The sequence below is a fragment of the Aedes albopictus genome, chromosome 1 (assembly GCF_035046485.1).
Source record: "Aedes albopictus strain Foshan chromosome 1, AalbF5, whole genome shotgun sequence".
Classification (NCBI taxonomy): Eukaryota; Metazoa; Arthropoda; class Insecta; order Diptera; family Culicidae; genus Aedes; species Aedes albopictus.
The window spans coordinates 331220463-331247552 of record NC_085136.1 but is presented as its reverse complement, the minus strand read 5'-3'; the positions used below and the strand labels follow the sequence as shown (position 1 = coordinate 331247552).

Genomic DNA, 27090 nt, shown 5'->3' with positions numbered 1-27090 from the left:
ATTTCCTTCAGAAAGTACTTCAGACATTTTTGTATACAGAACCCCTCAGAAATTATGTAAGAATTTCTTCTGAGAATTCCTCCAGCCGCATCTCCAAGAGTTCTGCAGAACATCCTCCAGCGATCCCTTAGAAACTTATTGTGGGATTACTTCAAAAATTCCTCCAGTGCATTTGTCTGCAATTTTCTGCTGACATTTTTTAAGAGTATCCTTCAGAAATTCCTCTACAGATTTCTCAAAGAATTCCTCTAGAAATTTCTCAAGCAATTTTTTCTTGGAATTACTTCCAGAGTTCTTGCAGCAGTTTTAAATTATTTTTTCTAGGAATTAAGGAGGTGCCATAAAAGTTCAGCTTATTGAACGCAATGGCTAAATTTCCCCAACAGGGGAGGAAAAAAAAGCATCCCGAAAAGAGGTAAAGTATAGACGATCAAAACATTACATTGGTTTGATTGATATAAGAGATTCTGAAAATTATATTAAATAATGTTCCTGAAACATCTAAATAATAGCTTTAAGTTTGATATTTGATGATCAAACGAAAAACTCGCTGTTATTGATTAGATTTCCCAAGTGCTAAATATGATATGAGGATTATATTTCAGGAGAAAATTTAATAAATTATTTTCAGAATTTGAATCTCTCATATCAATCAAACCTATACCACTTTTTGATTCGCATATGAAAATATGTTAGGGTCTTAAAAAGTTATAACTTCAGATAACTTTAGAAATAGCTTCAGGATTCCCTCCAGAAAATTTAGAAGAATTTCTTGGGATTCCTTTGGAAATTCCTGCAGGGATTTTTTCAAGTGCATATCCTATAAGTTTTAAACATTTTATGGAAAACAACTCCTGCAGGAATCTCTGATGGAATCACTGGAGATATTTTTGACGGAAATTCAGCAGAAATTTGAAAAATAATTCAAGTAGCAGTTTCTGCAGAAGAATTCTTGAAGGAATTTTTGGAAGAATTTTCGAAGGAATCTTTGTAGGATTTTCTAGGAATTTTTCAGAGGAGGTAAAAAACTACTCCTTGGAAAAACTTTTCAAGAAATCCCTTGCTGAAGTTCCGGAAGAAATTCCTAAAATACTAGAGAAATCTTTGGAGATATTTTCTAAGGAATCGGTGAGCGAATTTTAGAAGGTATCGGGCAGGAATTTCTAAAAAAAACCTGAAAGACTTTTGAAGAAATCTTTAGAATCATCCCCGTAGAAATCTCAGTGAGTACTCTTGATTCAAGAGTCTTGAATATAGCAATCCCGGGTGAAATTTCTTAAAAAAATACTGGAGAAATACCTGGAGAAACGCTTCTGAAAACACTTGGTGGAATTCCAAGAAAAGTTGTATTTTTTTTAGGAAAATTCCTGGAGAAATCCTTAAATAAAATTCTTGGGGGATTTTCTGGAAAAAAAATCCTGAGGCAATCTGAGGGCGTATTTTGGAAGGAATGCCTGTAGAAATGCTTGGAAGAATGCATAGATAAACTTCTGTATCTATAAAACGTTCTTGAGGTATTTCTAAAAGAATTCCTGTAGACTTTCCAAGGAAATATTTTTGAAAAAAATCTTCAGAGAATCCGTGGAGAAATTCTCAGAGTTATCCTCAGATGAAATGCCGGTTGAGACATTTATGGAGAAATATCTGGAGAACATCCTTACGGAACTTCTGTTTGAACTACTACAGGTATTTCTGGATAAATTCCTGCCTGAACCACTGGAAGTAATAATGCAAAAAGCTCTGGAGGAATTCCTTCAGAATTTTCTGGTCGAACCATAGAAAAAAGTTTCCGGAAACATTCTTACGGGATGAAATCCCTAGAACAATTACTGGTGAACTTTTTGAAGAAATACCTGTACGACTTCCTGAAGGAATCTCTGAAAGAATTTTACCGGAGAAATTTACGAATCATTCTCTTAATGAATCCCTAGAAAAAATCTGAATTATTCCCTGGCTGAGTTTCTGTAGGAATTCATGGAAATGTACCTAAAATATCACTATTTTACAAAATTAAACGAAAGTCGTGAATTTTATGTAGAACAGTTTTTGAGTTTTTGCTGAAAATCGACCTATACCATTTTTTAAAAATATGGAATTAACTAAAATATAAATATCTTACTTTGCGGTCAACCAATTTTCAATCTTTTCCCATAAATAGAAATCTGAATTTAATATGTTTCGATCGTCTAAATATAATTTTTGCATCAAATTAGTGGAATTCGAGATATTGGTAATTAAATTGGCCAATCTTCTTCAATTTGAGCAAAAGTTCCAAAAAAAATTCAAAGATTTGTATTTTTTCAGTAATAAAAATCTATTGATAAATTCGTTCAAAACGGGCATTTGAAACATTAGTTGATAGCCAAGTCCAGTAAAAAATCCAGCTCAATCGGCGTATTGGTTACAGAAATAGAGATGTATGAAGGGAGCAACTTTGCTTAAAAATAAAACACAAATCGATTTCAAATCGACTGTCTTGTATGAAAAGTCAAAAAAAAACCGCACTACTGTATTTTTTTTCCTTCACGTTTTCGAACTCAGAGCATGATTCTACACTAAAAATGATCACCAGCTTACCCATTTAAAAAATGCTGTAAACTAGTGTAATTCTTCGAAAAATTTCTGAAGGAATAACTTCAGGAAACGCAGGAGAAATTTCTTGAAGAAATCCTTGGAGAATTTCTGAAGAAACCACTGGAGGACTTTCTAAAAGAATCCTTGATGGACCGAATTCCTGGAATAATTTCTTAAGCAATCCATAAAGCAATTTCGGAAGGAAATCCATAGCAGATTTCTGAAGGGAATCCTTGGACAAATTCATGGAGGAATCTCAAAAAGAATTTATGAAGAAATCTGCAGAAAAATTTCTAAATAATTGCCTGGAAAAATTTCGGAAGGAGTGTGTTAAAGATTAAATAAAATTGGAAAAAATTCTGGAGGGATTTCTGAAAAAATGTCGTAAGGATTTTTGGAAAAATCTGAGAAAGTCCACGGAAGGTATTCTGTAGGAATTCTTGGAGAAATTTCTGGAGGATCTTCTAAAAGAAAATCTGAAGGAAATTCTAGAGGAATTCTGGTGCAATCCTTGAAAGATGTCCTAAAATATTTTTATTTTTATTTTTAACATTATGAGCTTTAACTTAAAGCTAGTATTTTACTCTGTTTTAAACATAGAACTTTCGAAAGGAGCTGTTGGAATAGGGTATATGTACCATTCCTTGGCCTAATTTGCAAGCCGCATTGACAATTTTGACCATAACTCATGAATTAATAGCACTAGAAATAATATGTTGACCTTATTACACACTCTAGGTAATGCATGTTTCCCCAATTGGAAGTAAACTAACGTAAATATTCAAGAATTTACTTTATTAAGTTGAAAAGACTCGATGCGATGGTATGCAACGTTGGTCTATGGTACAAAAATTGGCCTATTAGTGGATACAACGTTGGCCTATTGCTTTCCATGCACTAGAACCACAGATAATATCATTTTTTCAATATTTCTGCTGAAGTATTATCTCTGTTTGTTTACCAATCTTACTTGTACATTACATTTTAGAGCCAAATTTTCAAAAAAACTGTAAATAAATTACTTAAACTTAAGTTCTTTCTTAATTTATTAACGAAAACAACGCAACCCTATTATTGTGTTATATTTTTACAGTCATCGTACACAAAATCTTTCTTCCTGTTCGTTCTTTCTGGTTCTTACGCAAACAATGTTGTTGACGTCACTTTATCGGTGTTGTTGACGTCACTTTACTGATGGGCCAAGATTTGGGTACATAGTGAAAAAAATGTCCTCAATTTTCGGCCCACATTCAACTTGTAAAATATTTATTATTCGTTGAAAACAAATATACAAGTTCAAAATAGCATCTTTGACCGTCGCATCAAATGTTCAGTTATTGAAAAGTCAGTTTGAAATGTTCCAGAATCATGCCATTTATGATCATGTGTATAGACTACCCTCTAAGCCGAAGAATCATGGCGTCTACAAAAGCTTAACAAAGTGACATTTTCATTCATTTTAATGCTCAAAAGTGCTAAAATTGAAACGAAATGTTACAGTTGTTTGCCGCATAGCTTTTCCGATATCCAGTTATGCGTGTTTGTTTGAGTTTTTGGTTAACGTTGAGATAGGCCGAACGAGGGGGCTATGCCAACGAAGCATCCAGATACCCTACTTTCTGAATGAAATTCATGGAGCCATTTCGGGAGCAATCCAAAGAAGGTTTTATAAAGGAGTTCTTGTAAGAGGTGAGCCACTCTCGGCAGAAAATCTCTTCAATAAAGACATTTATCTATCGCTCTAAGGAGTTCTAATTTGGTTTCTGGGCAAATCTCTAGAAAATTGAGAAATTTACCCAGATAGAGAAAACTCTAGAGTAAATTATGAGTCCCTGGAAAAAAATTTGAAAGAGAGATCTGCAAAGACATTCCTGGTAGAATTTAATAAAAAATCACTGGAAGATTTTATGAAAGAATAGCCGGAGGAATTTCTTAAAAAAAGGATATTTTTTTACAGGAATTTCTAATTGACTTTCTGATTGAAATCTCCGATAAACTTTTAGCGGAATCTTTTAAAGATTTTTTCGGCGGAATCACCAAAGAAATCACTGAAGAAATGAGAAATTTCTGAAGCTTTCTGTGCAAAAGAAAAATATCTAATATTACAGTAATTGTTACACATATGAGAGCTAAAAAACTTGGAAATAACCGTATAGGCGATTTGCATATATTTTAGATGCGAAAGGATAGTTTCCAATGTGACTTTTTACACGTCTAAGGCGCAAAAAGTTGGAATAAGCAGTTGGAGTTTTGCAAGATAAGGGAGCGAATTTTGAGAAATTCTTGACTTTTCTTTATAAATTTACTCTGCTTGTCCAAAATACACAACTAACCCTACTTTCTCACCTCTCTCTCGCCTTATTCCAGGCCCTCCGCACTGCAAACCGCACACATTCAGTTCAATCCAGCTGCGGAACGGCAGCATTGCACCGTCCCACAAGCGCTCGGGAGTTTTCCCGTCGGCCACCTGCGAACTGTACGAATTCATCGGGCAAGGTGTTGAGCGGATCCAGGTAAGTCAAGAAGACGTCCGTCCGTACTCCAAACCAACTGCGGTGGACCATTCTTTCTCAGTTCAGTTACTAATCTGCCACTTTCTGTCCTCCTTCATGATTCCAGATTGTTTTCTCCGAGTTTCGACTGCCCTCCAAGCAGGAACCGAACGAATGCGGCGAGACGGATATTCTGATGGTAATTTGCTGATTGAACTTTGTCCTTTTACACGAGTCGAGGCAGAGCGGTGTAAGGGTTAATTTGTAACGAAGGCTAAGTCTTTTGCTTGATAATCTGGTGGTGGGGTTGGCTTGGCACTCTTAGCGCCAGGTTGCAAGCGACACCTTTCTCCGCGGTTTTGTACGTTACAAGACGATTGGAAACTTTTCTCATTTTGCGGGAGTAAGCAATTAGGTACCAGTCGAATAACTACTGGAATGGCACCTGCAGGGTGAAAAGGAACTAGGTAAGAATGTACAGAGCTAGCTCACTACGGGTTTGAACTACTGCCAAAAATAATCAGAATAACTCTCTTTAGTTCTTCTAGTTCAATGATTCACAATTTTTATTACACCAGTAATATAATCTTAACTTGAATTGATAGATAACAGAATTCACAACAGAAGAGAAAATCAGCATGAATGTCATTACAGTGGCAGAAAACAGTATGGGACAAAATGATATGCGGTAATTTTACAATACTGTCAATGACATGCGTTGAAAAACTGCGCCGTCTCCCATAATGTACAATGACCATGAAGGTTCTCAGCTGCTTTTACTTCCTTGTAAGGACTGTATCGTTAATTATGAGTACACCTTTGAGGCTCTGTATTAAAAAGACTATGCCTTATTTTGACAACTGCTATGTGTCTATGTGTTACTAACGTTGTAAACAAACTATAACCTTCATTAAAATTTAAAGTTTTTCCTCAAGTGGAACAATGCGAGGATTTACGGAGGAGAAGCGAAAATCGATTGTGACCAGGCACTGCAATGAAAAATGATCATCGCTAAGAAAATTAGCTAAAAATGAATGTGTTAGGGTTTTTGTTGTCCAAAATGCTATCAAACGATTCGGTATGTATAACACACTAAAAAACTTACCCGGCCGCGGCAAAAAAACAGGTGCGTCCAAGTCAAATTTGGACAGCAAAATTTGCAAAATCGTTGAAGAAAATAGGAGGTATCCATTAGAGATTACGCAAAAAAGTACGGAACGACTGTTGGTATGGTTCAACGTGCCAAGGAGCGTAATTCCCTTAAGACCTACCCAAAACAGAAATGTCCAAAACGCAGTCAAATTCTAGCGGATTATATGAAAACTCGGGCTTGGAAACTGTACGACGATGTTTTGAGCAAAAATTGCATGTGCATAATCATGGATAATGAAACGCATGTCAAATTGAACTACAAGGCACTTCCAGGGGCACAGTTTTTCACTGTGAAGTGTGGCACGGATGTTACGAAGTAGGAGAAATCGATTTTTTGCGAAAAAGTTGGGAAAATGTGTTGGTTTGGCAAGCAATTTGACAATGTGGTATGAAATCGTCACCTTTCTTGAACTTCTCAAGTATGAACGTCGAAATATACCGGACGGAATGTCCCCAGAAACTTATTCTGACACTTATCAGAAAGCACAAAGGTCCTACATCACTTTGGCCGGATTTGGCATCCTGCCACTATGCGCGTGACACCTTTGACAGGTATGAAGAAAACAATGGTTAATTTGTGGAAACGGCAATGAATCCTCTAAATCGCCCGCAAATAAGGCCCGTTGAGAAATAGTTAACTTTGATGAAAGGGAAACTACGGATAGAGGATAGAGGAGCAGAGGACGTCACAAAATTCAAGAAAAACTGGGTCAGCGTAAGCAAAACCATCGTCGGAACGGTTGTCCAAAACCTTATGAAGAACACCAAGAAGAAAGTTCGAGAAGTGGCAAGAACCACAAAAAATTAAATATACAATCATGTCATGGGCTTTTCTGATGGTCAATAAACAATGTAATTGAATTTAATTTATAAAATAAATATAACATTTCCAAATACAGCCATTTTCAGGTGTACTCATAATTAACGATACAGTCATTACAGTTTACAATTCTATTAGTACCAAACACCAACATCCGGCTTCTGGCTACGTTATTTTCATTCCTCACAATTTCTGGCTGGTCTTTGATCTGTACCTATCACTTCCTGTACTATTTACTGTAATTACATATCAAATCGCATTATGTGAATGCAAACGATTCTAGCTTATGCGAGTTTGTATAAATACTTCAGCGAGTTTATTGTTATATTTATGATTTCATTCGTACACCAATGCGAGTTAAACTGGCATAATATGTGTTCCTTTTTGGACCACCCTAATGAGAAAAGCGAATTCTCAAAGCAGGCAAGTAACTTTTGCAACAGCTTGAAACTATTTATTATTGAATGAAATTAGCAAAGAGAGTATACAAATTTTAGCAAAAGTCTTTCTTTTAAACTATATCTACTATCCATGTACTTACATTTAATAGTTTTCTTCTAATATCCTGCTATTTCCCAACAGGTATGGCGGCTTACGGTTGATCGCTTTCTCGAATCCTAAAACTGCCAAAATTAATCACTCTTAGGTTCACGTATTCGTTTATCGCAATATCTCTTACCTCGGATTGTAATTTGGTACCCGCAATTACCTCAAAAACTACGCCTCTTTTCACTATTCGCAAAGTTGCTCTAAATCTCGCTCTAAATTCACTTAAATCTTTACTTCTGCTAATGCCTTTCAAGTTTTACAATTTTGTGGTTTTTCTTCCTTCTATTTTTGTTTATATTTACCTTTCTACTTGTCTCTGTCTTCCCCAACATACTCACTGATGTCTATGCTCAGCGCACGGTTCATCCATACACTGGTGTTGGCTTGTCCTGTGTGGACCGCATGGTGCGCCCGGGTTGCGCCGTTGAAGAGTAGTACGGGGCTGTGCCAACAATATGAAAAGTACCAAGTGAAGTCATATAATCATCGCAGTAGGTACGCAATTATACAAACCCATTTGACACTTTGGGAACTCGTTCATACACTTTTGCTATTCAGTTAAGGGAAAACGGGACGGGCGGGGAAATATCCGCCATTGCTCTGTAGCTTTAAAGATGGTAATCTCAGATTCTATTTCATATAATGGAACAAAAACTTATCATTGTATATGCTCACTTTCAGTGCAAATCCTGATTGTTTTTCAGATTACCAATTATGGTAATCGAAATTACCATCTTCAAAATCTCGAGGCAAATTGTTAGAAAGAGAGGGAAAATATGAAAAATAACACGTTGTTCCGTATCACCTTAAGTTCATCTGTAGATAACTCGACTGTAAGGTGAATTTGACTACACAGATCAAAAAAAAGAATGTATAATTGTGTGACATATGATGCACATGATTGGAGTGTGGGATATCACAGAAATTTACATTACAAATCATGTAAATGTCATAAAATATCATGTAAATTTACATTATATGTCATGTAATTCACCATGACTCTGAGTGTTTACATGACATTTAACGCAAATTTACATAATAAGTTATGAAAACCCATCACAACAGTAAGTTTACGTGACTAAAATGAAGTTTACATGACGTGTGAATCTCATTATTTTTATCTATATATGTTTGGCTTCGCAATCATTGATTGAACATACGACGTTCTTTATTTGCCCGACGTTTCGACACGGGGTTTGTGTCTTCCTTAGGGAGTTAATATTTGTATTTACCGTTATTTGTCCTAAATTTGATCTAGCTGTAACTGTCGGGTTCAGCTGTAGTAGGCACATGACTTAGAAAATAAAGTAGAAAGATTGCACCATTAACAGAACAAGTTGTGCGGGTAAAAATTAGAATCTTCAATGTCATGTATCTATAACAGATAAACCAGACAGTTACAGTTAGACCTAGCTTAGGCCAAATAACGATACAAATACTCCCTGAAGAAGACACAAACCCCGTGTCGAAACGTCAGGCAAATAAAGAACGTTTGTTCAATTAATGACTGTGTAGCCAAATACAGTTAAAAAATGTTAAGTTCATCGCAATGAAACATCGGAATATCGTTTACTACGATGTAGTCATGTTTTATAAAAGATGATTTGTATAGTTATACGACTTTTCCAGATATTAAGCAATAGTTCCAAATATGTTATATTGCGATGAAAATTGTTCTTCCGCCATACATATATGTGATAGTAATTTGAAACTGCAATTTATACTCCGACTTTTAGAACATCTGATCGCTGTTTGTTTTGAACCAGGCAGAAGACCGGTTTACTTTTGCGGATGGTGATTGCGTGCGAACAAGGTCCAGATGAGAATCCACGCATTTCTCGTCGATCTATTTTTCTTTTCAACCCGACCTATTTCCTCAACATGAGATGAGAAGTTTTTTCCGATTGATTAGATCGCCACCCGACAGTCAGTGCTTCGCATCGTTGCTTATTGTTGCAACCGTACTAAGGAGGCTACATTTGTTGCCAGACAAACATTGCTACTTCGGGAGCTGTATATAATTGTACAGTTCACGTCCAGCGTGCCTGGCTGGGTCATATGGACCCCAACATCTTACTAGGGTTAAACTTAATATTTTTAGTGAGTTCATTGATAAAGCAAAACCATTTCTGAAAAAGCCATTGCTTCAAAATGCTTTTGTACATTTTTTCCAGTAGTTTCCTAAAGATTGCGATAAAAGTTTTGCCACAAACCGCTTCAAGAACTCCCCTTTATAATTCCTTCAAAAGCTTCTTGATGAGTTCCTCCAGCAGTCACAGGGGTTTCTCCAAAAAAATCTCCAGAGGTTCTTCCAGATATACATTTAGAGATTTCTTCAAGGATTCCTCCAAGAATCTTTACAAGGATTCCGTTAGAAATTCTTCAAGGATTTCACCAAGGATTGCTCCAGGAATTCCTGTGGAGATTCCTTCAGCAAGTCCTTCGGGGTTTCTTCCAGGAATTTCTTCACGGATTCCTTGAGGAATTCCTCTAGAGATTCCTCCAGATATTCCCAGAACGATTCTGCCAGGATTCCAGGATTTCCTACAGCGATTCCTCCAGGGATTCCTTCGGTAATTCTCCAGGGATTCCACCGGAAAACCCAAGAGGTATGTCTGAAGGAACTCCTGTAGAAATACCTTGAGGAAATCGCTTAAGGAATTTTCGGAGAAATTCCTGGAGGAATTCCTAGAAGAAACGCTGTTGGAAATTCTGAAAGAATCTTTTGAAAATACTTCAGAAGAAACCCCTGAAGTAGTAATGCCGGAAGATTTTTTTTTTCAGAAAAAACGCAGTCTGTTCCATATACATATATCAAAAGGTTTAAGGGGCATTTAAGAAATTCCTTAAAACGCCTCTGCGACCGCTTGATATACACCCAAATCCTTTTGTTACCATGAAACGATTCTGAAATCCAGTGACACCCTTTGAAACCTCCTGGTGTCCCCTGAAAAACCTCTGAGAGCCTTCTTAAACATCCTTGAAACCCCTCATGAAAGCCCCTGAAACCACCCTTATTTCTACTGAGACCCCCTATAACACCTTTGGAACCCCCTGAATCCCACTGAAATGTCCTGAAATGTCCTTTAGACCTCCTTAAACCCCATGAGCTGAGTTAATATACACGTACTGTAGTCCCATATACGGGAGCCGCATTGCAAGCGAGCTTCCAGGAGCACTGTACATTATGAGGCCCAAAGTTGTGCACCACATTTTTTTCAAGATTTGCCTCATGTGCTGATTGGAGTGGAAAATTGTATGACAAAAACTTCCTAAACGAACGAGAACCTTTGCATTGAGAGTCCCTCGTCGTATCCCATAGCCCAACCAGACACTTGAGTTGTGTATGGAAAAAAACTGTTGAGGTTCTTCGTTACCAAAAAGTTGTTTTCACCTTAGAAACCAGCAGATCCCGCAGTGCATGAGACGAGCTCCCCGGAAGCTATGTGCCTAGCTCGCACCCACAAGATTTTCGTGCGATTCCTGGCAGCGGAGCACACTGCGGTTTTAAAGACCTAGGAGATGTTTGGTGGGAGGCTCGCTGTCACATTTATATACACATGAGCAAAGGAAACTCTACTCATTAGCCCCCTAAAAGCCACTCCCGAAACCCTCTGAAATGCCATTAAAACGCCTCAACTACCAGGAACATCCATGAGACCTCCTGAAACACCTTTAAAATTCCCTGAAATCATCTGAAACTTTCTGATCATCCCTTAAACGCCCCTGACACCACCTGAAATCCCCTCAAACCGCTTCACAACCCCTGGAAGGCCTCTGAGTCACCCCATGAACCTGAAATACACCTGAAATATCCAGAAGCTATCTGAAATCCCCAGAAACCAATTCAGCTCCTGAGACCCTCATAAATACCCCAGCAATCCCCTGAAACCAGCGCTTGAAATCCCCTGTCTCCCGGAGATCCCACAAAACACCTCTGAGACCCCATGAAGCCCCCTGAATCTCACCTGAAACTCCAAACCTTCCGATACTACCCGCAACCCCTCGAAAACCCCATGAATGACCTTGAGATTTCCTAAAACATACTTGGAAATTCCCGGAGTTCCTCTGGCTAGAAAATCGCTATATACCCCATAAAACCTCCTGAAACCCGCTCAATCTGCTGAAATGCACTTCAAATATGTTTGAAATTAGTTGAAAACACCTGAAAATCCTGAAGCCCCCTAAAACGTTCTAAATCTTGAAACCTTTCCAGAACCGCTTAAGCCCTTTGGATCCTTCAAATATCAGAAGTTTGGCTCCAGAGGCACGTTATCCTTTATTTGAACATTTGTGCCATGTCTCTGAAACCTTACAAAAACCATACACAGTTCCTGTCAAGGCCTTTTCAGTCCCATGGCTTGTGTCCTGGTTCCAGACACCTGAAGCAAGCCTCCGATGGCTCGTGTAGGGCCAGTTGGCATACTGACCAAGCCACCTTGATCTTTTCTAGTTACACAGACTTGTGAACGTCCGCCACAGGTAGCTGTACCAAAGCCACCTGTAGCCTTGCCGGGTCTTTTCGTAGTCGCACAACTGCGGTGGTCACCTGCACCTAGCACTGTTTCCGCAGTGCTGTTAATTTATATAGCTTTTGTCCTAGTGTCCACTTCTGTATCTCCGGTTTTTTCTTCATCTTTCCCGCTCCACATGGTCCAGGGGCATTCTCCCTCTAACCTGCCCTATTAACCTATGGCGGCTAAAGGAAGACCTACAAATGATCGCCATATCCCCTGCTCCCTTCGATCCGGGATGGGCCGGTCTTTTCAGGCCCACTTTTATCGGCTTTCCAGGATGCATGGTTGAGGCCCGACTTACTGGCATTACTGCCCTTCACTCTCCTGGTTTACAAACTCTTAGCATTGGCCTTACAAGCACCTCACCTGACGGCTGCCTAGCATGTTACTGCGATTGCTTGTCGTAAGCAAGGGCGTTTGGTGTTCGCATCCAGCTTACCTCCATCTGGGTAGACTTCGGAAGAAGTATTTCAAGCAACTGTGTGTACTCAAATCATGGATTCGTTTCGACTTATTTGTTTTTAACGTTTTGCTCTTCTAGTCCAGGGCAGGAAAAAAGGCGTTGTTGTTTCTCCTTCCAGCTGCATTTCATCCGCAAGCTCTTCGTCAAGTAGGGTGAGAGCGGACTCGTTGCTCAGAAATACGAATGTCTCGAGCTCGAGGTCTCGATCGATCGGTGTTTTTTTTTTTCATGCAATATGTAAGTGTTATAATACAGAACTAGAGACAACTTGATGAGAATACCATTCGTGTTCTGCGTAGATTCTTGACTATTATCCGACTCGCTGACTGAAAGGATAACACCAAACCCCCTTTTTATGCTGGTTTTTTTATGCACTGCTTTTTTATGCTTTCCATAAAAAGAGGGAGAGCTATTCAGAACCAATAGTGTGCATAATAAAATGTAATAACGACAGTATCTACGGAATCGGCGGTCAGGGGGCGTCTATAGGTGATAGTAAAAAAAGGTTGCAGCGGCGTTACAGGGGCTTCCAAGAGGTTTCCATGGGGTTCCAGAAAAACTCAGGGACGTTTTAGGAGATCTCCAAGTGTCTCGAAGGCGTTTCAGGGAGTATCAGAGAGGCTCCTGGAGCCTTAAAGGCGTTTCTAAGGGTCTATGGTGGTTTCAAAGGGGTTCCAAGGGTCTTAGGGGAGTTTCATAGGGTCACTAGGGCATTTCAGGAAATCTCTAGGGGTAACAGTGGCGTTCCAAGAGGTCCTATGGCACTTCATGGAGATCCCAGGAGCGCTTTATGGGGTGCCAGTAGCTTGCACGGGCGTACCTGGAGACCTCAGGGGCTTCCAGGGGGTTCCAGGTTTTGTAGCGCTTCAAGAGGTCTGAGTGGCCTTCCGGCGGGTCTCAGTAGCATATCAGGAGTTCCAAGAGAGTTTCACAAGAGAAACTGGAGGTGTCAGGGGCGTTTCAAGGGGGTACTCAGGGGTGGTCTCGGGGTTGTTTTAGGAGGTCTCAAGGGGTACCTGAAGAACTCAGAAGCGTTAAAGGGGGTCTTGGGGGTCTCAGAGAAGTACCTGAGGAACTCATGTGCGTTTCAGGAGCGCTTCATGGGATTTCAGGAGCTTAAAGCGCCATTGAAATGGCTCCAAGCGCCCCTGAAACTATAATCCCATTTGCACGCACTTGTAACCCATTTTAAAGACCCCTGAAACACCTTGGAACGCCTTTAAAAGGCTCTAGAAAACCCTTGAGAGCCTCTTGAGAGCCTCTTGAATCTCCCATAAAATGTTATCAAACGCCACTGAAACCTCTCAAAATGCTCTTAAAACGTTGCTGAAACCCCTTGAAAGTTTTTGAAATGCCGTGGAACGTCCCTGAAGCCCCTTGTAATTCCTGCTGTTTCATTGAAATACCAACGACACCTGTCGGAACGCCCTTAAAAGGCTCATGAAATTCCCTGAAACAATCCCCTGAAGTTCAGGAGGCTTTTGGAATCCGTATGAAGTTGATCATCAATATTAACTTCTTTTCCCGATCAGCCAAGATATGTAGCTGTGTAGTGTCGGTAGCGGTTAGTTCAACTAGCTAAGAATAGCACTACGCATCGCCTGTTCCAGTGGTAGGAGTCTATTAATAAGGTGACCCACAATTAATGGTGTTTGCGACTTTATGCTAACGTGCCTAGGAATGAATGGTTAAGGGGGTTTTATAAAAACCTAACCATTAACGGAGCCTGTGGAGTATCAGGGTTCTCCCCAAAGTATTTTGCCCACAGTACGCTAACCGGATCAATGGTTACAATGTATTCTTATATCCTCACCTTTGGCGTTTTTCAATCGATACCGATCTGCTTTTATTGGTGCTGTTCTTTGTTGTGATGTGATTGTAAAGAGTATAATCTTGCGTAGTTTGTGTAGTGGCTACGGTTAGGATAATCAGATCATTCTTCAGCATGAAAGAACAGCAACGATCAATCTTTGCAGACATATGCAAAATGACACAGCCCAAGTGGCGTGTATCCAAGAACCTTACTTTCATAAGGGGATTTTTTTCTATGAAACCTTGTGAACCCGGTGTTTGCTACTTTCAGTACAAATAAAATGGCAAACTCAGCTTGTTGACAACGCAACCGTTGCTACACTCATCTCTGAACTAACTACTAGAGATATATGTACTATCTGTTGGGAACCTCAACATAAAATGTGTCCATTTTTCGATTTATTTTTCGTATGATGAACCATCCCCTACGGATGCTTTCAAACAAGTCATCGCATACTGCACTTCAAAAGGCCTTCCAATAATTGTTGGCAGTGATGCTAATGCTCACCATATAATCTGGGGCAGCTCAGACATCAATTTGAGAGGCTCCAGTTAGTTTGATGGAATACTTAAGTAGTACAGATCTTGGATTACTTAACATAGGCAAGAGAGGAAGTGTTAAACAGAACGCTTTGCTCTAGTAGAATTAGTCACGAGCTGACCAATTGGCATGTGTCAGATAAAGAATCGTGCCTCTGGAACCGGCCTTCTGATACCTGATATGGTTGCGGCCAAATTTCATGGATACTCACCATCCATTGACACTCATCTGGCTGGAAATACCTTTGTGCAAATGTTTCCAATTTGAGTGAAGTCAGTTGGTTGAACAAAACCCTGCAAAATCTAAGGATTTCCAAATAAACAAACTTCGTTTACCAAATGGCGATTTCACTTCCTCTTATTCTCTTAGAATCGATTGAGTGGGCACTTAATAGTTTCGTTCCTTTGAAATATTCTAGAGCAGATGGGATGTATCCTGTTTTGCTTCCAAAGGGGTTTGATTAATTTAAACATCTTGTACCGACTTTTCAAACCATGCAGAATATTCTCTTCAAATGAGTGTAATCAGTTTTGTACCTTTTAATTCCACCCTAATTTGCTTATCCTTTGACAGATACGCGTATTTGGACTACCACTTGTAATCTTCCTTAGTGTCGTCAGTTATCCAAACATTTATTTTAAACAAGTTTTGAAACACAACTACTTGTTTGCAGTTTTGCTACAGGGTACGTTCCCAAATCCTGGCACGATATTACTATAAAGTTTATGCCGAAAGTGGGTCGTGCGTCGTGTAAAGAAGCAAAGAGTTTTTCCTATCAGTTTGACCTCTTTTCTTCTGAAATGCTTAGAGCGCATTGTGGATCATCATATCATGATGTTAATCTGGCCAACATGCCTCTTCATGTGAACCAACATGCCTACCAATCTGGTAAGCCCACTGTGAGTGTTTTATACAAGATTGTTTACGATATCCAGAAGGCATTCACTCAAAAGCAATGCTATTTTGGCACTGTCGTAGCCACGGGGGGTTGTAGGGTTAAAACTTCATAGACTTTTTGAAATAGGTGCCTATAAAGACGAACATAATTTAAAGGGTTTCATGCTTCACAAAATGCTACCTAGGGACGATCCACAGCAAAACCTGACATAATTTATCGACGTCTTTCAAACTGTTGATCTAAACATACTTTTTTGATACATTGCTTCTCCCCAAACTTTCCTCCGGGGCCAAGTGTCACGTGAGTCCCAACAGGTCACACCGCCAGTCGAAGTCCGAAAGCCTTCAAAAAAAACTTGGCGCAGTATCAGGTGCAGTCCAGCTTCCTCATTCAGTCCCAAAAACAGAAACCATCAAAGTTTTACAAAGTCACATACCAGCATCCGTCCCCATCGCCTTGCCCCCGCGCATAAATCGGACCTTGTGTGCCATTCATCATCTCCCGGGGAACGAAACGGCGCGGTACTCCTCTGGAGCAACTCAATCGAACGGATAAACTTTTCCCGTTTGAAATATACACCCTCATGATGATGGTAGCCGACCAGCAGCAAGTGGCAAAAAACCGGCCACGTGCTACCCCCAAAACGATAAGGTGTTACCCAAACCAAAACGTGCCCCCCATCCATCCATCGCCTCGCCGGTCTACTCGGGCCAAACTCCGGTGTAAGTGAAAAACGTTTGCCGTCCATCTACCCATCTGCCCCCGTCCGTCGTCGTCGTCCTGGATGATGGTTTGAACTTTGGAAAGAATCGGTGTGTTATTCGTGCGGTGGCGGTGGTGGTAGATGGGTAATGACGAATACACCAAAAAAGTGCACAACCAACACGATGAAATTGTTTGGAAGGAGCTGTAAATTGAAGGAAAGGAAAGTTTTTGCGACAACGCAATGATCAGCATACGACACAAAAACAATCAGTCACCCCATTGCACCTAACGATCGCTTGAGCTGAGGGACCTTACAAAGGGGTCTGATACGGGAGCCCAACAAAGTTCAAATTCAAGTTAAAGCTCATGTAGATACATCAAGTTATGTTGTATCAAGTATGAAGTTCATACTTTATACACACAGGAACACCTCCCGGTCCCCAACTTTAAGAGGCCAGCATGGTTAATATCTTTCGAGTGATCTTGATTTGAAGATAGTGCTATATGTTTTACTAAATGGACATTTTCTTCTGGCGCATCAACCAGCCCGCCAAAATTGAGTCACTTTTTCGTACTCCCATCGCGCTGACCCCTCCATGGAAATGGAAAGGATTATATGCCACGGTATAGGTATAGAGGCCAACCGGAGGCCAATTGAGTTGGGAAAGCTCGCCCCATTAATAAAAGTGTTGGGCAAATGTTTGCTGATTTTTTGTTCTGCCGCCGTTGCCGCCGCCACCGCCGGACGCCACCACCAGTACCATTGCTGGGTGCGGTTCTTCTCATCTTGAGCGGTTCTGGAAATCAAACAACACGTTTCCCGGCTAACTCTCCGGCGAGTGCTGCTCGGAATACTTGAACGGGGATAAGTAGGACGATGGAGATTGAATTGCGGTGGCCTCAGGCAAGGGTGGTTCCAGAAAACCGATTTTCATTTTGAATCGGTTTTGTGATTGAATGAGTCGCAGGATTTCGATTTGTGCGAATCATTAATGAGTAGGGTTCTTCTTATTCTTCTTCTTCCTCATGGCTCTACAGTCCTATTGGAACTTGGCCAGCCTCTCTTCAATAAGTGTTTTTGAGCATTTCCACAGTTATAAATTGGAGGTCTTTCTTTGCCTGCCATAGCATGAATTTATATATTGTGAGGCAAGGACAATGATACACTATGCCAAAGGAGTTGAGAAAAATCCACCGTCTCCGGATTAGCAATCCATAGCCTTAACCATTAGGCTATCTGGAGACCTAATCTTGTCAGCTTCGGGATGTTCAATGGCTTCGTAAGCATATTGGCAACCATGCTGTTGGTTGGACAGTACTGCACCGAGATCTTGTCCTCCTAATACATCTGGTGGATGAAATGGTACTTCGTGTCGATTTCAGCTGCTTCATACACGACTGGTAGTCCTCGTAGACACGAATCGGCTTCTCTATGTTGACGTCGAAACAGTTCAGCAAACGGAAAACGCTACAAATTTCGCTTCGGTACTTCTCAACCCAACACATGTTGCTTCCGGGATGCCCAGTCTGTCTGTCTGTCTGTCTGTCTGTCTGTCTGTCTGTCTGTCTGTCTGTCTGTCTGTCTGTCTGTCTGTCTGTCTGTCTGTCTGTCTGTCTGTCTGTCTGTCTGTCTGTCTGTCTGTCTGTCTGTCTGTCTGTCTGTCTGTCTGTCTGTCTGTCTGTCTGTCTGTCTGTCTGTCTGTCTGTCTGTCTGTCTGTCTGTCTGTCTGTCTGTCTGTCTGTCTGTCTGTCTGTCTGTCTGTCTGTCTGTCTGTCTGTCTGTCTGTCTGTCTGTCTGTCTGTCTGTCTGTCTGTCTGTCTGTCTGTCTGTCTGTCTGTCTGTCTGTCTGTCTGTCTGTCTGTCTGTCTGTCTGTCTGTCTGTCTGTCTGTCTGTCTGTCTGTCTGTCTGTCTGTCTGTCTGTCTGTCTGTCTGTCTGTCTGTCTGTCTGTCTGTCTGTCTGTCTGTCTGTCTGTCTGTCTGTCTGTCTGTCTGTCTGTCTGTCTGTCTGTCTGTCTGTCTGTCTGTCTGTCTGTCTGTCTGTCTGTCTGTCTGTCTGTCTGTCTGTCTGTCTGTCTGTCTGTCTGTCTGTCTGTCTGTCTGTCTGTCTGTCTGCGCAGCTGTACGCCAGTGACACTTGGTGCGTATCAATGAAGAACACTTAACAACTGCTGGGGAATCAATTTTCGTAAGCCTACTGACTGAAAAATACCGCATTTTTTTGAAAAATAATAAGCAATACTCGATTTGAATTTCCAAGTTTGCGTGCCAAATATATGCAAAACAAAGACGATCCTAAACCGACAAAAGATATGACATCCCTTAATCCCTAGAACCGTTGAAAAATTCACACTAAACTATCTGCCTCTTCTCAAATCCCTCACCCAGCGGGTTGAATCCATTAATTCTATGACGCTTCGGATACGTGTCCCAAAACAAATCCCAGCTTCTTCAATATTTCCTCAACACAGTTGGAGTGCAGCCTGTTCCCCTCCAAATCCACCGCTCGCTCGTATGTCGTCCACCCATCCCATCCAAGTCAAAGTAAGCTAAAATTTTCATAATCCTGTTGCTCTGTTTCATCCCGGGTGAACCTTTTCTCGCCCACTCCATGGTGGCTGTGAGCCAGTGAATCTCAATCGTCTCAAAGGTGGCAAATATTTGCATTTTTGTACCCACTTCGAAGAACCCGCCGCATCGAAGTTGGCACTGCTGCTGCTAGGATAACCAACTCCACACGTTCCAATAGCACAACATGCCATGGAATGGAACACGATGCACTCGAATGTGAGTTGCGAGTATCGCAATCGCATCGTCATAGCTGTCCGTGCAGATCGTAACTGGCTCGCTTGCTTCGCTTCTTGCCTCCCTCCGCACGGGCACGTTTGATCGTAAAATAATCCGCAAAGCATAATGGTCAGACGGACGTGTCAAATGGAAGTGAAAATGAGTATTCCACCTGGCCCAGCTGGGACCGCAGAGGGGCTGTGATGATGATAGCACTTTGAGCGTTATAGATACTCGTAGTTGCGGGAGAGGTTCTTCTGCTGGAATTAGATCGGAAACATAGCTGTGGCGGAATTGAAGTGTTTCCAGCTGGAGAATCTTACAGTAGATATGAGGCACATTATTCAATTGCGATTGATAGCTTCTGTATGCAACAAAACATATATTTAGGATTCTAAATACATAAAATTGTGATAAAACGCAGCCGGCAGCACTGATCTTCAGGGAACAGAATAAAGCCATCATCACGCGAAAAAGAAATTATTATGGCTCTTAGTTGAACACTTAGTTGCAACGGCAGCAGTAGCAGCTGGTGCAAAAGCGCAAATTGCAATAATCTCATTTCTTCTTTCCATTCGTCTCTCACAGGTATTCTTCCACATCGACGGACGGGACGAAGTGGTGGAAACTCTCTGCGGAGATACCCTCCCGAAGCCAATCCTCTCCAGCGGTCCCCGGCTCCTGTTGGAGTTCCGCAGCACCTTCAACAACACGGACAACAAAGGATTCACCGCGGATTTCATTTTTCTGACCAGTAATTGCTATTCCACATATTTTCTTTTCTCGAACATGGATTTCTGCTAACCGTTGGTTGTTTTTCCATCAGATTTCGGTATTTCCACGGGATACCAGCCGAGTCCATCGGAGTGCAACTTTTACTACTTCAAGAATGCGTCGAACCAGGGCTGGATCCAATCGCCCAACTTTCCCGGTGCATATCCAAGGTATGTTGCCGCCGACTTCAATTATCCAACTTATTTTTTTTCCTCAATCCAAGCAATCCGTTGTCCCATCGAATTCCCAACTGACGACTGTCCTCTAACAAGAAAACCAATTGTCATGCATCGAAGCAACCACTGTCCGTTTGATTTTGCATCCCATTGTCTTTCCTCTCATTCTGATGATCATCCCATCCCGATCCCATACCATTCCTAGATGTAGCACCCGTCGGTGGCTAACTAGATTTAGCTCGGATGACGATGGCGCGGTGGGGGCGATGACAGAGAAAGGAAAAATATTTTTAACCTAGACCGTGCATAACCATCGCCAGTCAGTCAGTCAGCTCCTCGATATCTAGGGTAGCGGGGTGAAATGCGCCTACGAAAGTTTCCACAACACTTGGAAAAATATTTGCCAAAGCAGAAAGATATTATTGTTTCGGGTTTCAATACGTGGACAGTATTTTACACGTTTGAATTCGTGGAAACTTGTTAGCGTGCTGATTTTTGGCCTTTCTCGTACACTAAGTGTACTGGAAAGGCTATATGTTCACTCCAAAAACGACTTTTTGATAGAAGGCTCGGAGGGTCAAGTCACATATACCAATCAACTCAGCTCGACAAATTGAGGTGATGTCTGTGTGTGTGTATGTGTGTGTGTGTATGTGTGTGTACAAATAAACTCACATCACTTTTTGGCAGTAAACCTCAACCGATTTTAATGACCGACGGTTCATTCGACGCGGAATCTGGTCCCATTGTTTCCTATTGAAAATGGTTCGAATCGGTCCAGCCGTTCCGGAGTTATGGCCATTTACGTGTTCCGGACCAGTACCCTTGGCAGGGGCCATACATAAAAATGTAACAAACACATACATGCGACACATCAAACTGCGGCATTTTGGATAACCTGATGAACAGTCAGCAAGAAAACAGTCTCAGACCATATCTGAACCGGTAGTGTTCCGGAACCGGTTCCGGGAGTCCCACCGGAAGTGGCTAAATATGAAAGTGAACCAAATCCATGCATGCGACATATCAAATTGCGGCATTTTGGATAACCTGATGAACAGTCAGCAAGAAAACAGTCTCAGACCAGCAGTGTTCCGGAACCGGTTCCGGGAGTCCCGCAGGAAGTCCCGCAGGAAGTGGTCAAATATAAAAGTGAACCAAATCCATGCATGCGATATATCAAAGCGCGTTTTTTGATAACCCAATAAAGGTTGGCATAAAAAAAGACTCAGACCATATCTGAACCGGCAGTGTATCAGAACCGGTTCCGGATGTCGCGCTGGAAGTTCATATATAAAAGTGATTCAAACTCATGCATGCGGCACAGCAGTTAGCAAGAAAACAGTCTCAGACCTTATATGAACCGGTAGTGTTTCAGAACCGGTTCCGGGTGTTCCGCCGGAAGTGGCCGTATATAAAAGCTTGCATGCGGCAAATCAAATCACGGCTTTTTCAACAACTTGAAGATCGGTTATTGAGGAAGTAGGCTAAGACCACATTATGGACTGTCACCTAATAAACTTTAGCAACCAAATAGGCTCAGACTATTTAAGAGACTATCGGTAGTGTTTTGCAACCGGTTCCGGGCCGAAAGTGACACCAAACCCATGCATGCGATACCTCAAATCACGGCTTTTTAGGTAACATGATGAACAGTTGCAAGAAAATAGACGCAAGCCCTATCAGTGTGTTACGGAACTGATTACGGGTGTCCCGCCAGAAATGATCAAATGTAAAAGAGAACCAATACATGCGACATATCGATGACTTATTCAGTAACAAGATAAACGGTTAACCAACAAATAATCTCAGACCATATTTGGGAGAACCGGTAGTGTTCCAGAACTGGTGACAAGACAAGTAACGCGTTGGAAGTGGTAAAATATAGAAAGGAACTAAACCATAGCGGCGTTTTTGATAATCTGATGAACGTTCAACAAGAAAATAGTCTCAGGCCACAGTAGTTTGGAATCGGTTGCGGGTGTGATTTTATAGAAGTGAACCAAAACCATGCATGCGATACATAAAATCGCGGCATTTTCAAAAATTTGCCGAACAATTAGCAAGAAAATAGCCTCAAATCACATCAATTTCCGGCTTTTCATGTCACAAGATGAACAGTTGACAAAACAAAGTCTAAGACCGTATTTGAGACAACCGGAACCAGTTCCAGGTGTCCCGCCGGAAGTAGTCAAACGTAAAATTTAACCTAACCCATGCAAGCTGCACATCAAACAGTGGAATTATGAAGGTTAACAAAATAAATGTCAAAGCGATAAATCAAATTGTGGCTTTTTTGATAGCATGTAAACGTTGGGTAAGATTATAAATGAAGAAATGATCAAAGTCTTCATATATGCGAGAGAACGAAATCGTGACCAAAGCGATTCTATTCCTGCGGTGTAAATGAGTAGTAGGATGGATCAACGTTTTATATAAAAATATAATTTAATCGCGTCAACCTTATACAGTTTTTCAATCTCCAATCTCCTTATGCTTCTAAAATTACTGCTCACAATTTGGGTGCGGCTGGTTGAGCCCTCACTCTTCTCATTGCGATTGAAATTTGAATGGAAAATTTACATTTTCTACGAACGGTTCGACGAGGAGTGCCGATCGATTTTGGAGGATAAGAATGCAGCGTGGGCGGTCAAGCTGCAGCAAGGAAGTCAGCATAACGTGAACCGACGACTTGGCTAGTTCATCTCGGGACCCACGCTTTACTTCCCTTCCGAAGGAAGAACTCACATTTTGTGAGTGTGTCGGGAGTGGGATTCGATCCCAGGTCCTCGGCGTGATAAAAACCGACGACTTCGAGAAGGAGGGGGGAGCGTACATGAGTACTCTCTATTGGTAAGCGTCCACCAACTACCCTCTCCCCCTTGGAAGATTGGGTCCTAGTTAGTATTTAAGTTCCCGGATGGGGAGGGGGCAACTCAACTCAACTCAAACTCTCAGCTCCACTTCCTATGACTAGCCGTATACCACGAGGATAGAATCATCGACCAAGCCGACCAGCTTTACGCCTGGTACAAGTTTGAGCCTCAATACGCCACCATACGCCGCGTTCTATAGTACCGGGCCCAGGATGGAGCCCTGAGGTACCCGCACGGTGATGTTGTAGCTCCTCTCGCCTTCCTCGGTGTCACAGATTAGCACCCTATTCTGGAAGTAGCTCTCCAGTATCCGGCACAAGCCAACTGGGACTCCTAGGTGGTGTATGGAGCACTCGATGGCGGCCCAGCTGACGCTATTGAACGTATTTTTCACGTCCAGCGTAACGACCGCGCAAAAGCGGAGTCCCGTTAAATTCTTTTGGAGCGCTATCTTGGCCGTTTTGATTACAGCCTTAATAGCGTCCACCATCGATTGACCATTCCGGAAGCCAAACTGGTTATCCGAAATTCCAGAGTCATCTGATTTCTCGATATAGACCGTCATCACCGACAGAATGATTCGCTCCAAAATATTCCCGGTGCTGTCCAGTATACAGATAGGTCTGTATGCCGATGGATCGACAGGTGGCATGGATCCCGTATTTGGGCAGTAGAACCAGTCATTATCTTTTCCACTTTTCTGGAAATTCGCCTTTGTCCAGGCACATTTGCATAGCCGTTCTGAATATATCAGGGCATGCTTCGATGGACATCTTGATGTGCTACTTTCGGTATACCGTCCGAACCCGGAGCCCTGTTCAACTTGACTGTTTTCGCTAATACGATGAAATCATCGTTCGTCACCGGGGCTTCCTCCCCTTGGTCGGTTCTTCCAAGAGGGATAGGAGCCCATGTTATTACATCGTGGCGTGAAAACAACATTCCCACGATCCTCTGCAGCAACTCTGGTGCTGGGGGTGCTGACGCTCCGTTCGTTTTGGCCTTACTCTGTATGCATCTCCCCAGGGGTTCGTATTAGCTGCCTGACAGAGATCTGTTCAGTGCCAGTTGAGTGACCTCGACTCGTTCCATTGTACCCTCATCGGTGCGAGCTCTTTGCATTCTCTTCCTACCTCTTAGGGAGGATGCTCGGAGCTCTGCGATTTCTGGACTCCACCAGTATACCGGTTTCCGTCCATTTCTGTGTAAAGATCGCCTTAGTTTTGAGGCGTCGCACGCACAGCTTAGAGTTCAGACTAGATCCTCACTGGATAGATCATCGGTGTTACCCTCTATAAGCAAACGTTCGACAAATGTCAACCTATCGAAGCGCGAGGTCAGCCATTCCCAATGAAGGTCTTTGACTTTCGGTTGTGGCCTTCTTCCTCCATGTTCCACCCTGTACCGTTCCGCCAGGTGATCACTGTCTGAGCTAGGACTTAGCCCCGGGTTCCAGAAGTTCACGTCAATGATGAACTCTGCTCCGTTCCTACTTTAGGTTATTTTGTCGCCTACGTTCGCGATATCCACGTTCAGTCTAGCCATGGCTTCGAGTAGTGCCCAGCCTCTTGCGTTAGTCGAGCGGCTACCCCACTAGATAGCTAAGGCATTGAAGTCTCCATCAATAACCACGGGCCTCAATCGCACTAGCTCGCTTGTTAGCGAATCCAGCCTAGACGAAAACTTGTCTATCGGCCACCTGGGAGGCGCATAAGAACTGCAGTAGTACAGCTATTGCTAAGCCCTCGTGCGACGTGAAAATTATTTCGTGGCCCGGAAAACGACCGGTTGTACAAATCGCCGCTAGCTTTGTTATCCAGGTCCCGTTATCGGGAGGGATACGGTATGGCTCCGATAGTAGGGTGATATCTGTACTGGACTCCAAGTCTGACTGCCACAGGAACTGTTGTGTGGCTTCGCAGTGGTTTAGGTTTAGCTGTGTAACCTGCACTATCGTCTGATATTTCCTCCTCTTCGCCTGTCTGAACATTCTGGCACTTAAAGCATCTACCTCGCACTGCTGCTTAAGAGCGGCTGGGTGGTCTTCTAGGTCGGTGATTTCATCTAGGTTTCCACACTAACGCCTCTGCCGCCAAGGCTCTTGCCTGCCTTTTTTCGCCCAACACCTCTTGGGCTAGTGCATTGTAGGAGGTGACCTTATTGGTCGCCTCTTCTTCAACACTAGCATCATCCCTCCAGACCTGTTGCGCCGAATGCTTATTACATCCGCTCCCAGCGGTGAGAGACGATTTTCGCCCCGCATGGCACGGACTAGCCATTTCTTCCTCAATCACGTAAAACACACAGGTTCAATTCACATTTATTCACCTTAAAAATAGCCAACAAACTGAGTTTTCATTTTTCTCGCCTCGCCTACTGCGATGACCGAAACCGTGGAATTCTCTTTTCTTTCTTTTTTTAAGGTAATATAAATATTATACTTTTTACACTAGTTTATGTACCTTTCAAGTTCCCTACATTCTCCTCTACTCCTATACTTCATGAAAAAAGAGATACAAAATCATATCTCTCAACTTTTCTGGTTTCCGAGATTCTCTCATTGGTCTACACATGATCTCCTGATTGATAGTATCCTCGGTGTGAATTTCTTCAGATCGTTTTCCACTCTGTCCATCTACTTTGTTATTGTCTGAAATTAAAAAAATAGATAATGTAATCTGAGAAAACACTTTCTTATCACAAGCAATTCGTTGTGTTGTCTATACCGTAGCTTTTGGAAACTCCATCTCGGACGGTGATTGCCGGATCTTCCGGAATCCTAGAATCACGTTTTACATCCCCGACATTCCTCGTTATTTGTACTTATCGTTGCGAATGACAACTTTAGCGCCTTCCCTAGCCAGTACTGTATACGATTCCTTTGAAAAGGTTGGATCCGTCTTATTGTGTTGGAAGATGGCAACAACAACTTTGTCTCTGACAGTGATATCTGTATATTTTGCCCCTCTACGTTCATATGCATACTGTTTGCTGATCAGCTTTGCCACTACGTCGTTTTCTCGTACGTCTTCAGGATCCATACCCGTTGCCGATTCCCAGAGACAGGGGATTGTACCTCTGAACTTCCACCCGACCAGTAATTCAAACGGTGTGATAGCATATCGGGAGTGCTGTTTTATCGTGTTGTGAGAGTGAACGTAAATCTCCAAGGCATTTCTCCAGCTGTTTCCATCCTTCTTTGCCCCTGCCATTGCTTTAATGATTCCCTGGTTTTGTCGCTCAACCAGTCCGTTCGTTTGTGGGCATAATGTGATTGATTTATGAACCCTCACGCCTTTCGATTCTCAGCATTCAATGAACTCATTTCCTTGGAAAGGAGGGCCATTATCGCTTTGGATAATTAGCGGCAGTCCCCACGTTCCAAAAACCTTGAATGCTGCTTTTGTACTTTTCGTGTCAGTAGACTTCAGTTCTACCACAAATAGATATCGTGAAAACGTGTGTACGACCACAAGAAAATGACCAGTACCGCAACCAAGTATAGACAGGAAATCTATTTGCAGTATCTCCCATGGACCATCTGGAAGTCGACAAAGGAAATGGGGGATTCCATCTTGAAATCAACAAGCATGTTTCGCACTTTTTCACGAACTCAGCAGCCTCTTTGCTCATGTTGGGCCACCACCCGAGCAGAAGGGAATAGCAACAGCCAGGCACGGGAAAATTCATTCACTCACATTCATCTTGCCAACTGCGCTCTTTGTTTTGATTGCTTTGTATCGTTCGCTCACGGTTGGATCAAACCGTTCCAATGAACTCCACCGAGTCTCAATACAAATGAACTGCAGAAAGAAAGATTGCATAAAGAGAATGGCACCGAAGCAATTGAATCATGTCGATCGTGGTTCTTCGGTTGGGCCGTGATTCAATGAATCTTTACGCGAACGTTCACACACGAATCAAATTTTAGATTCAGTGTGAATGAAAGATTGCA

The 27090-nt window shown here is 42.0% G+C and overlaps 1 protein-coding gene across 1 annotated transcript in view; it reads left to right on the top strand.

Moving 5' to 3' along the window:
* The window catches only part of LOC109424809 (cubilin), a 183105-nt gene that overhangs the window by 130603 nt on the left and 25412 nt on the right, over positions 1–27090 (top strand). The window contains exons 3-6 of the mRNA XM_062847345.1: positions 4942–5087; positions 5194–5265; positions 19898–20063; positions 20136–20253. Coding sequence (XP_062703329.1) covers positions 4942–5087; positions 5194–5265; positions 19898–20063; positions 20136–20253 — 502 coding nt within the window. The remainder of the gene's footprint in view (positions 1–4941; positions 5088–5193; positions 5266–19897; positions 20064–20135; positions 20254–27090) is intronic.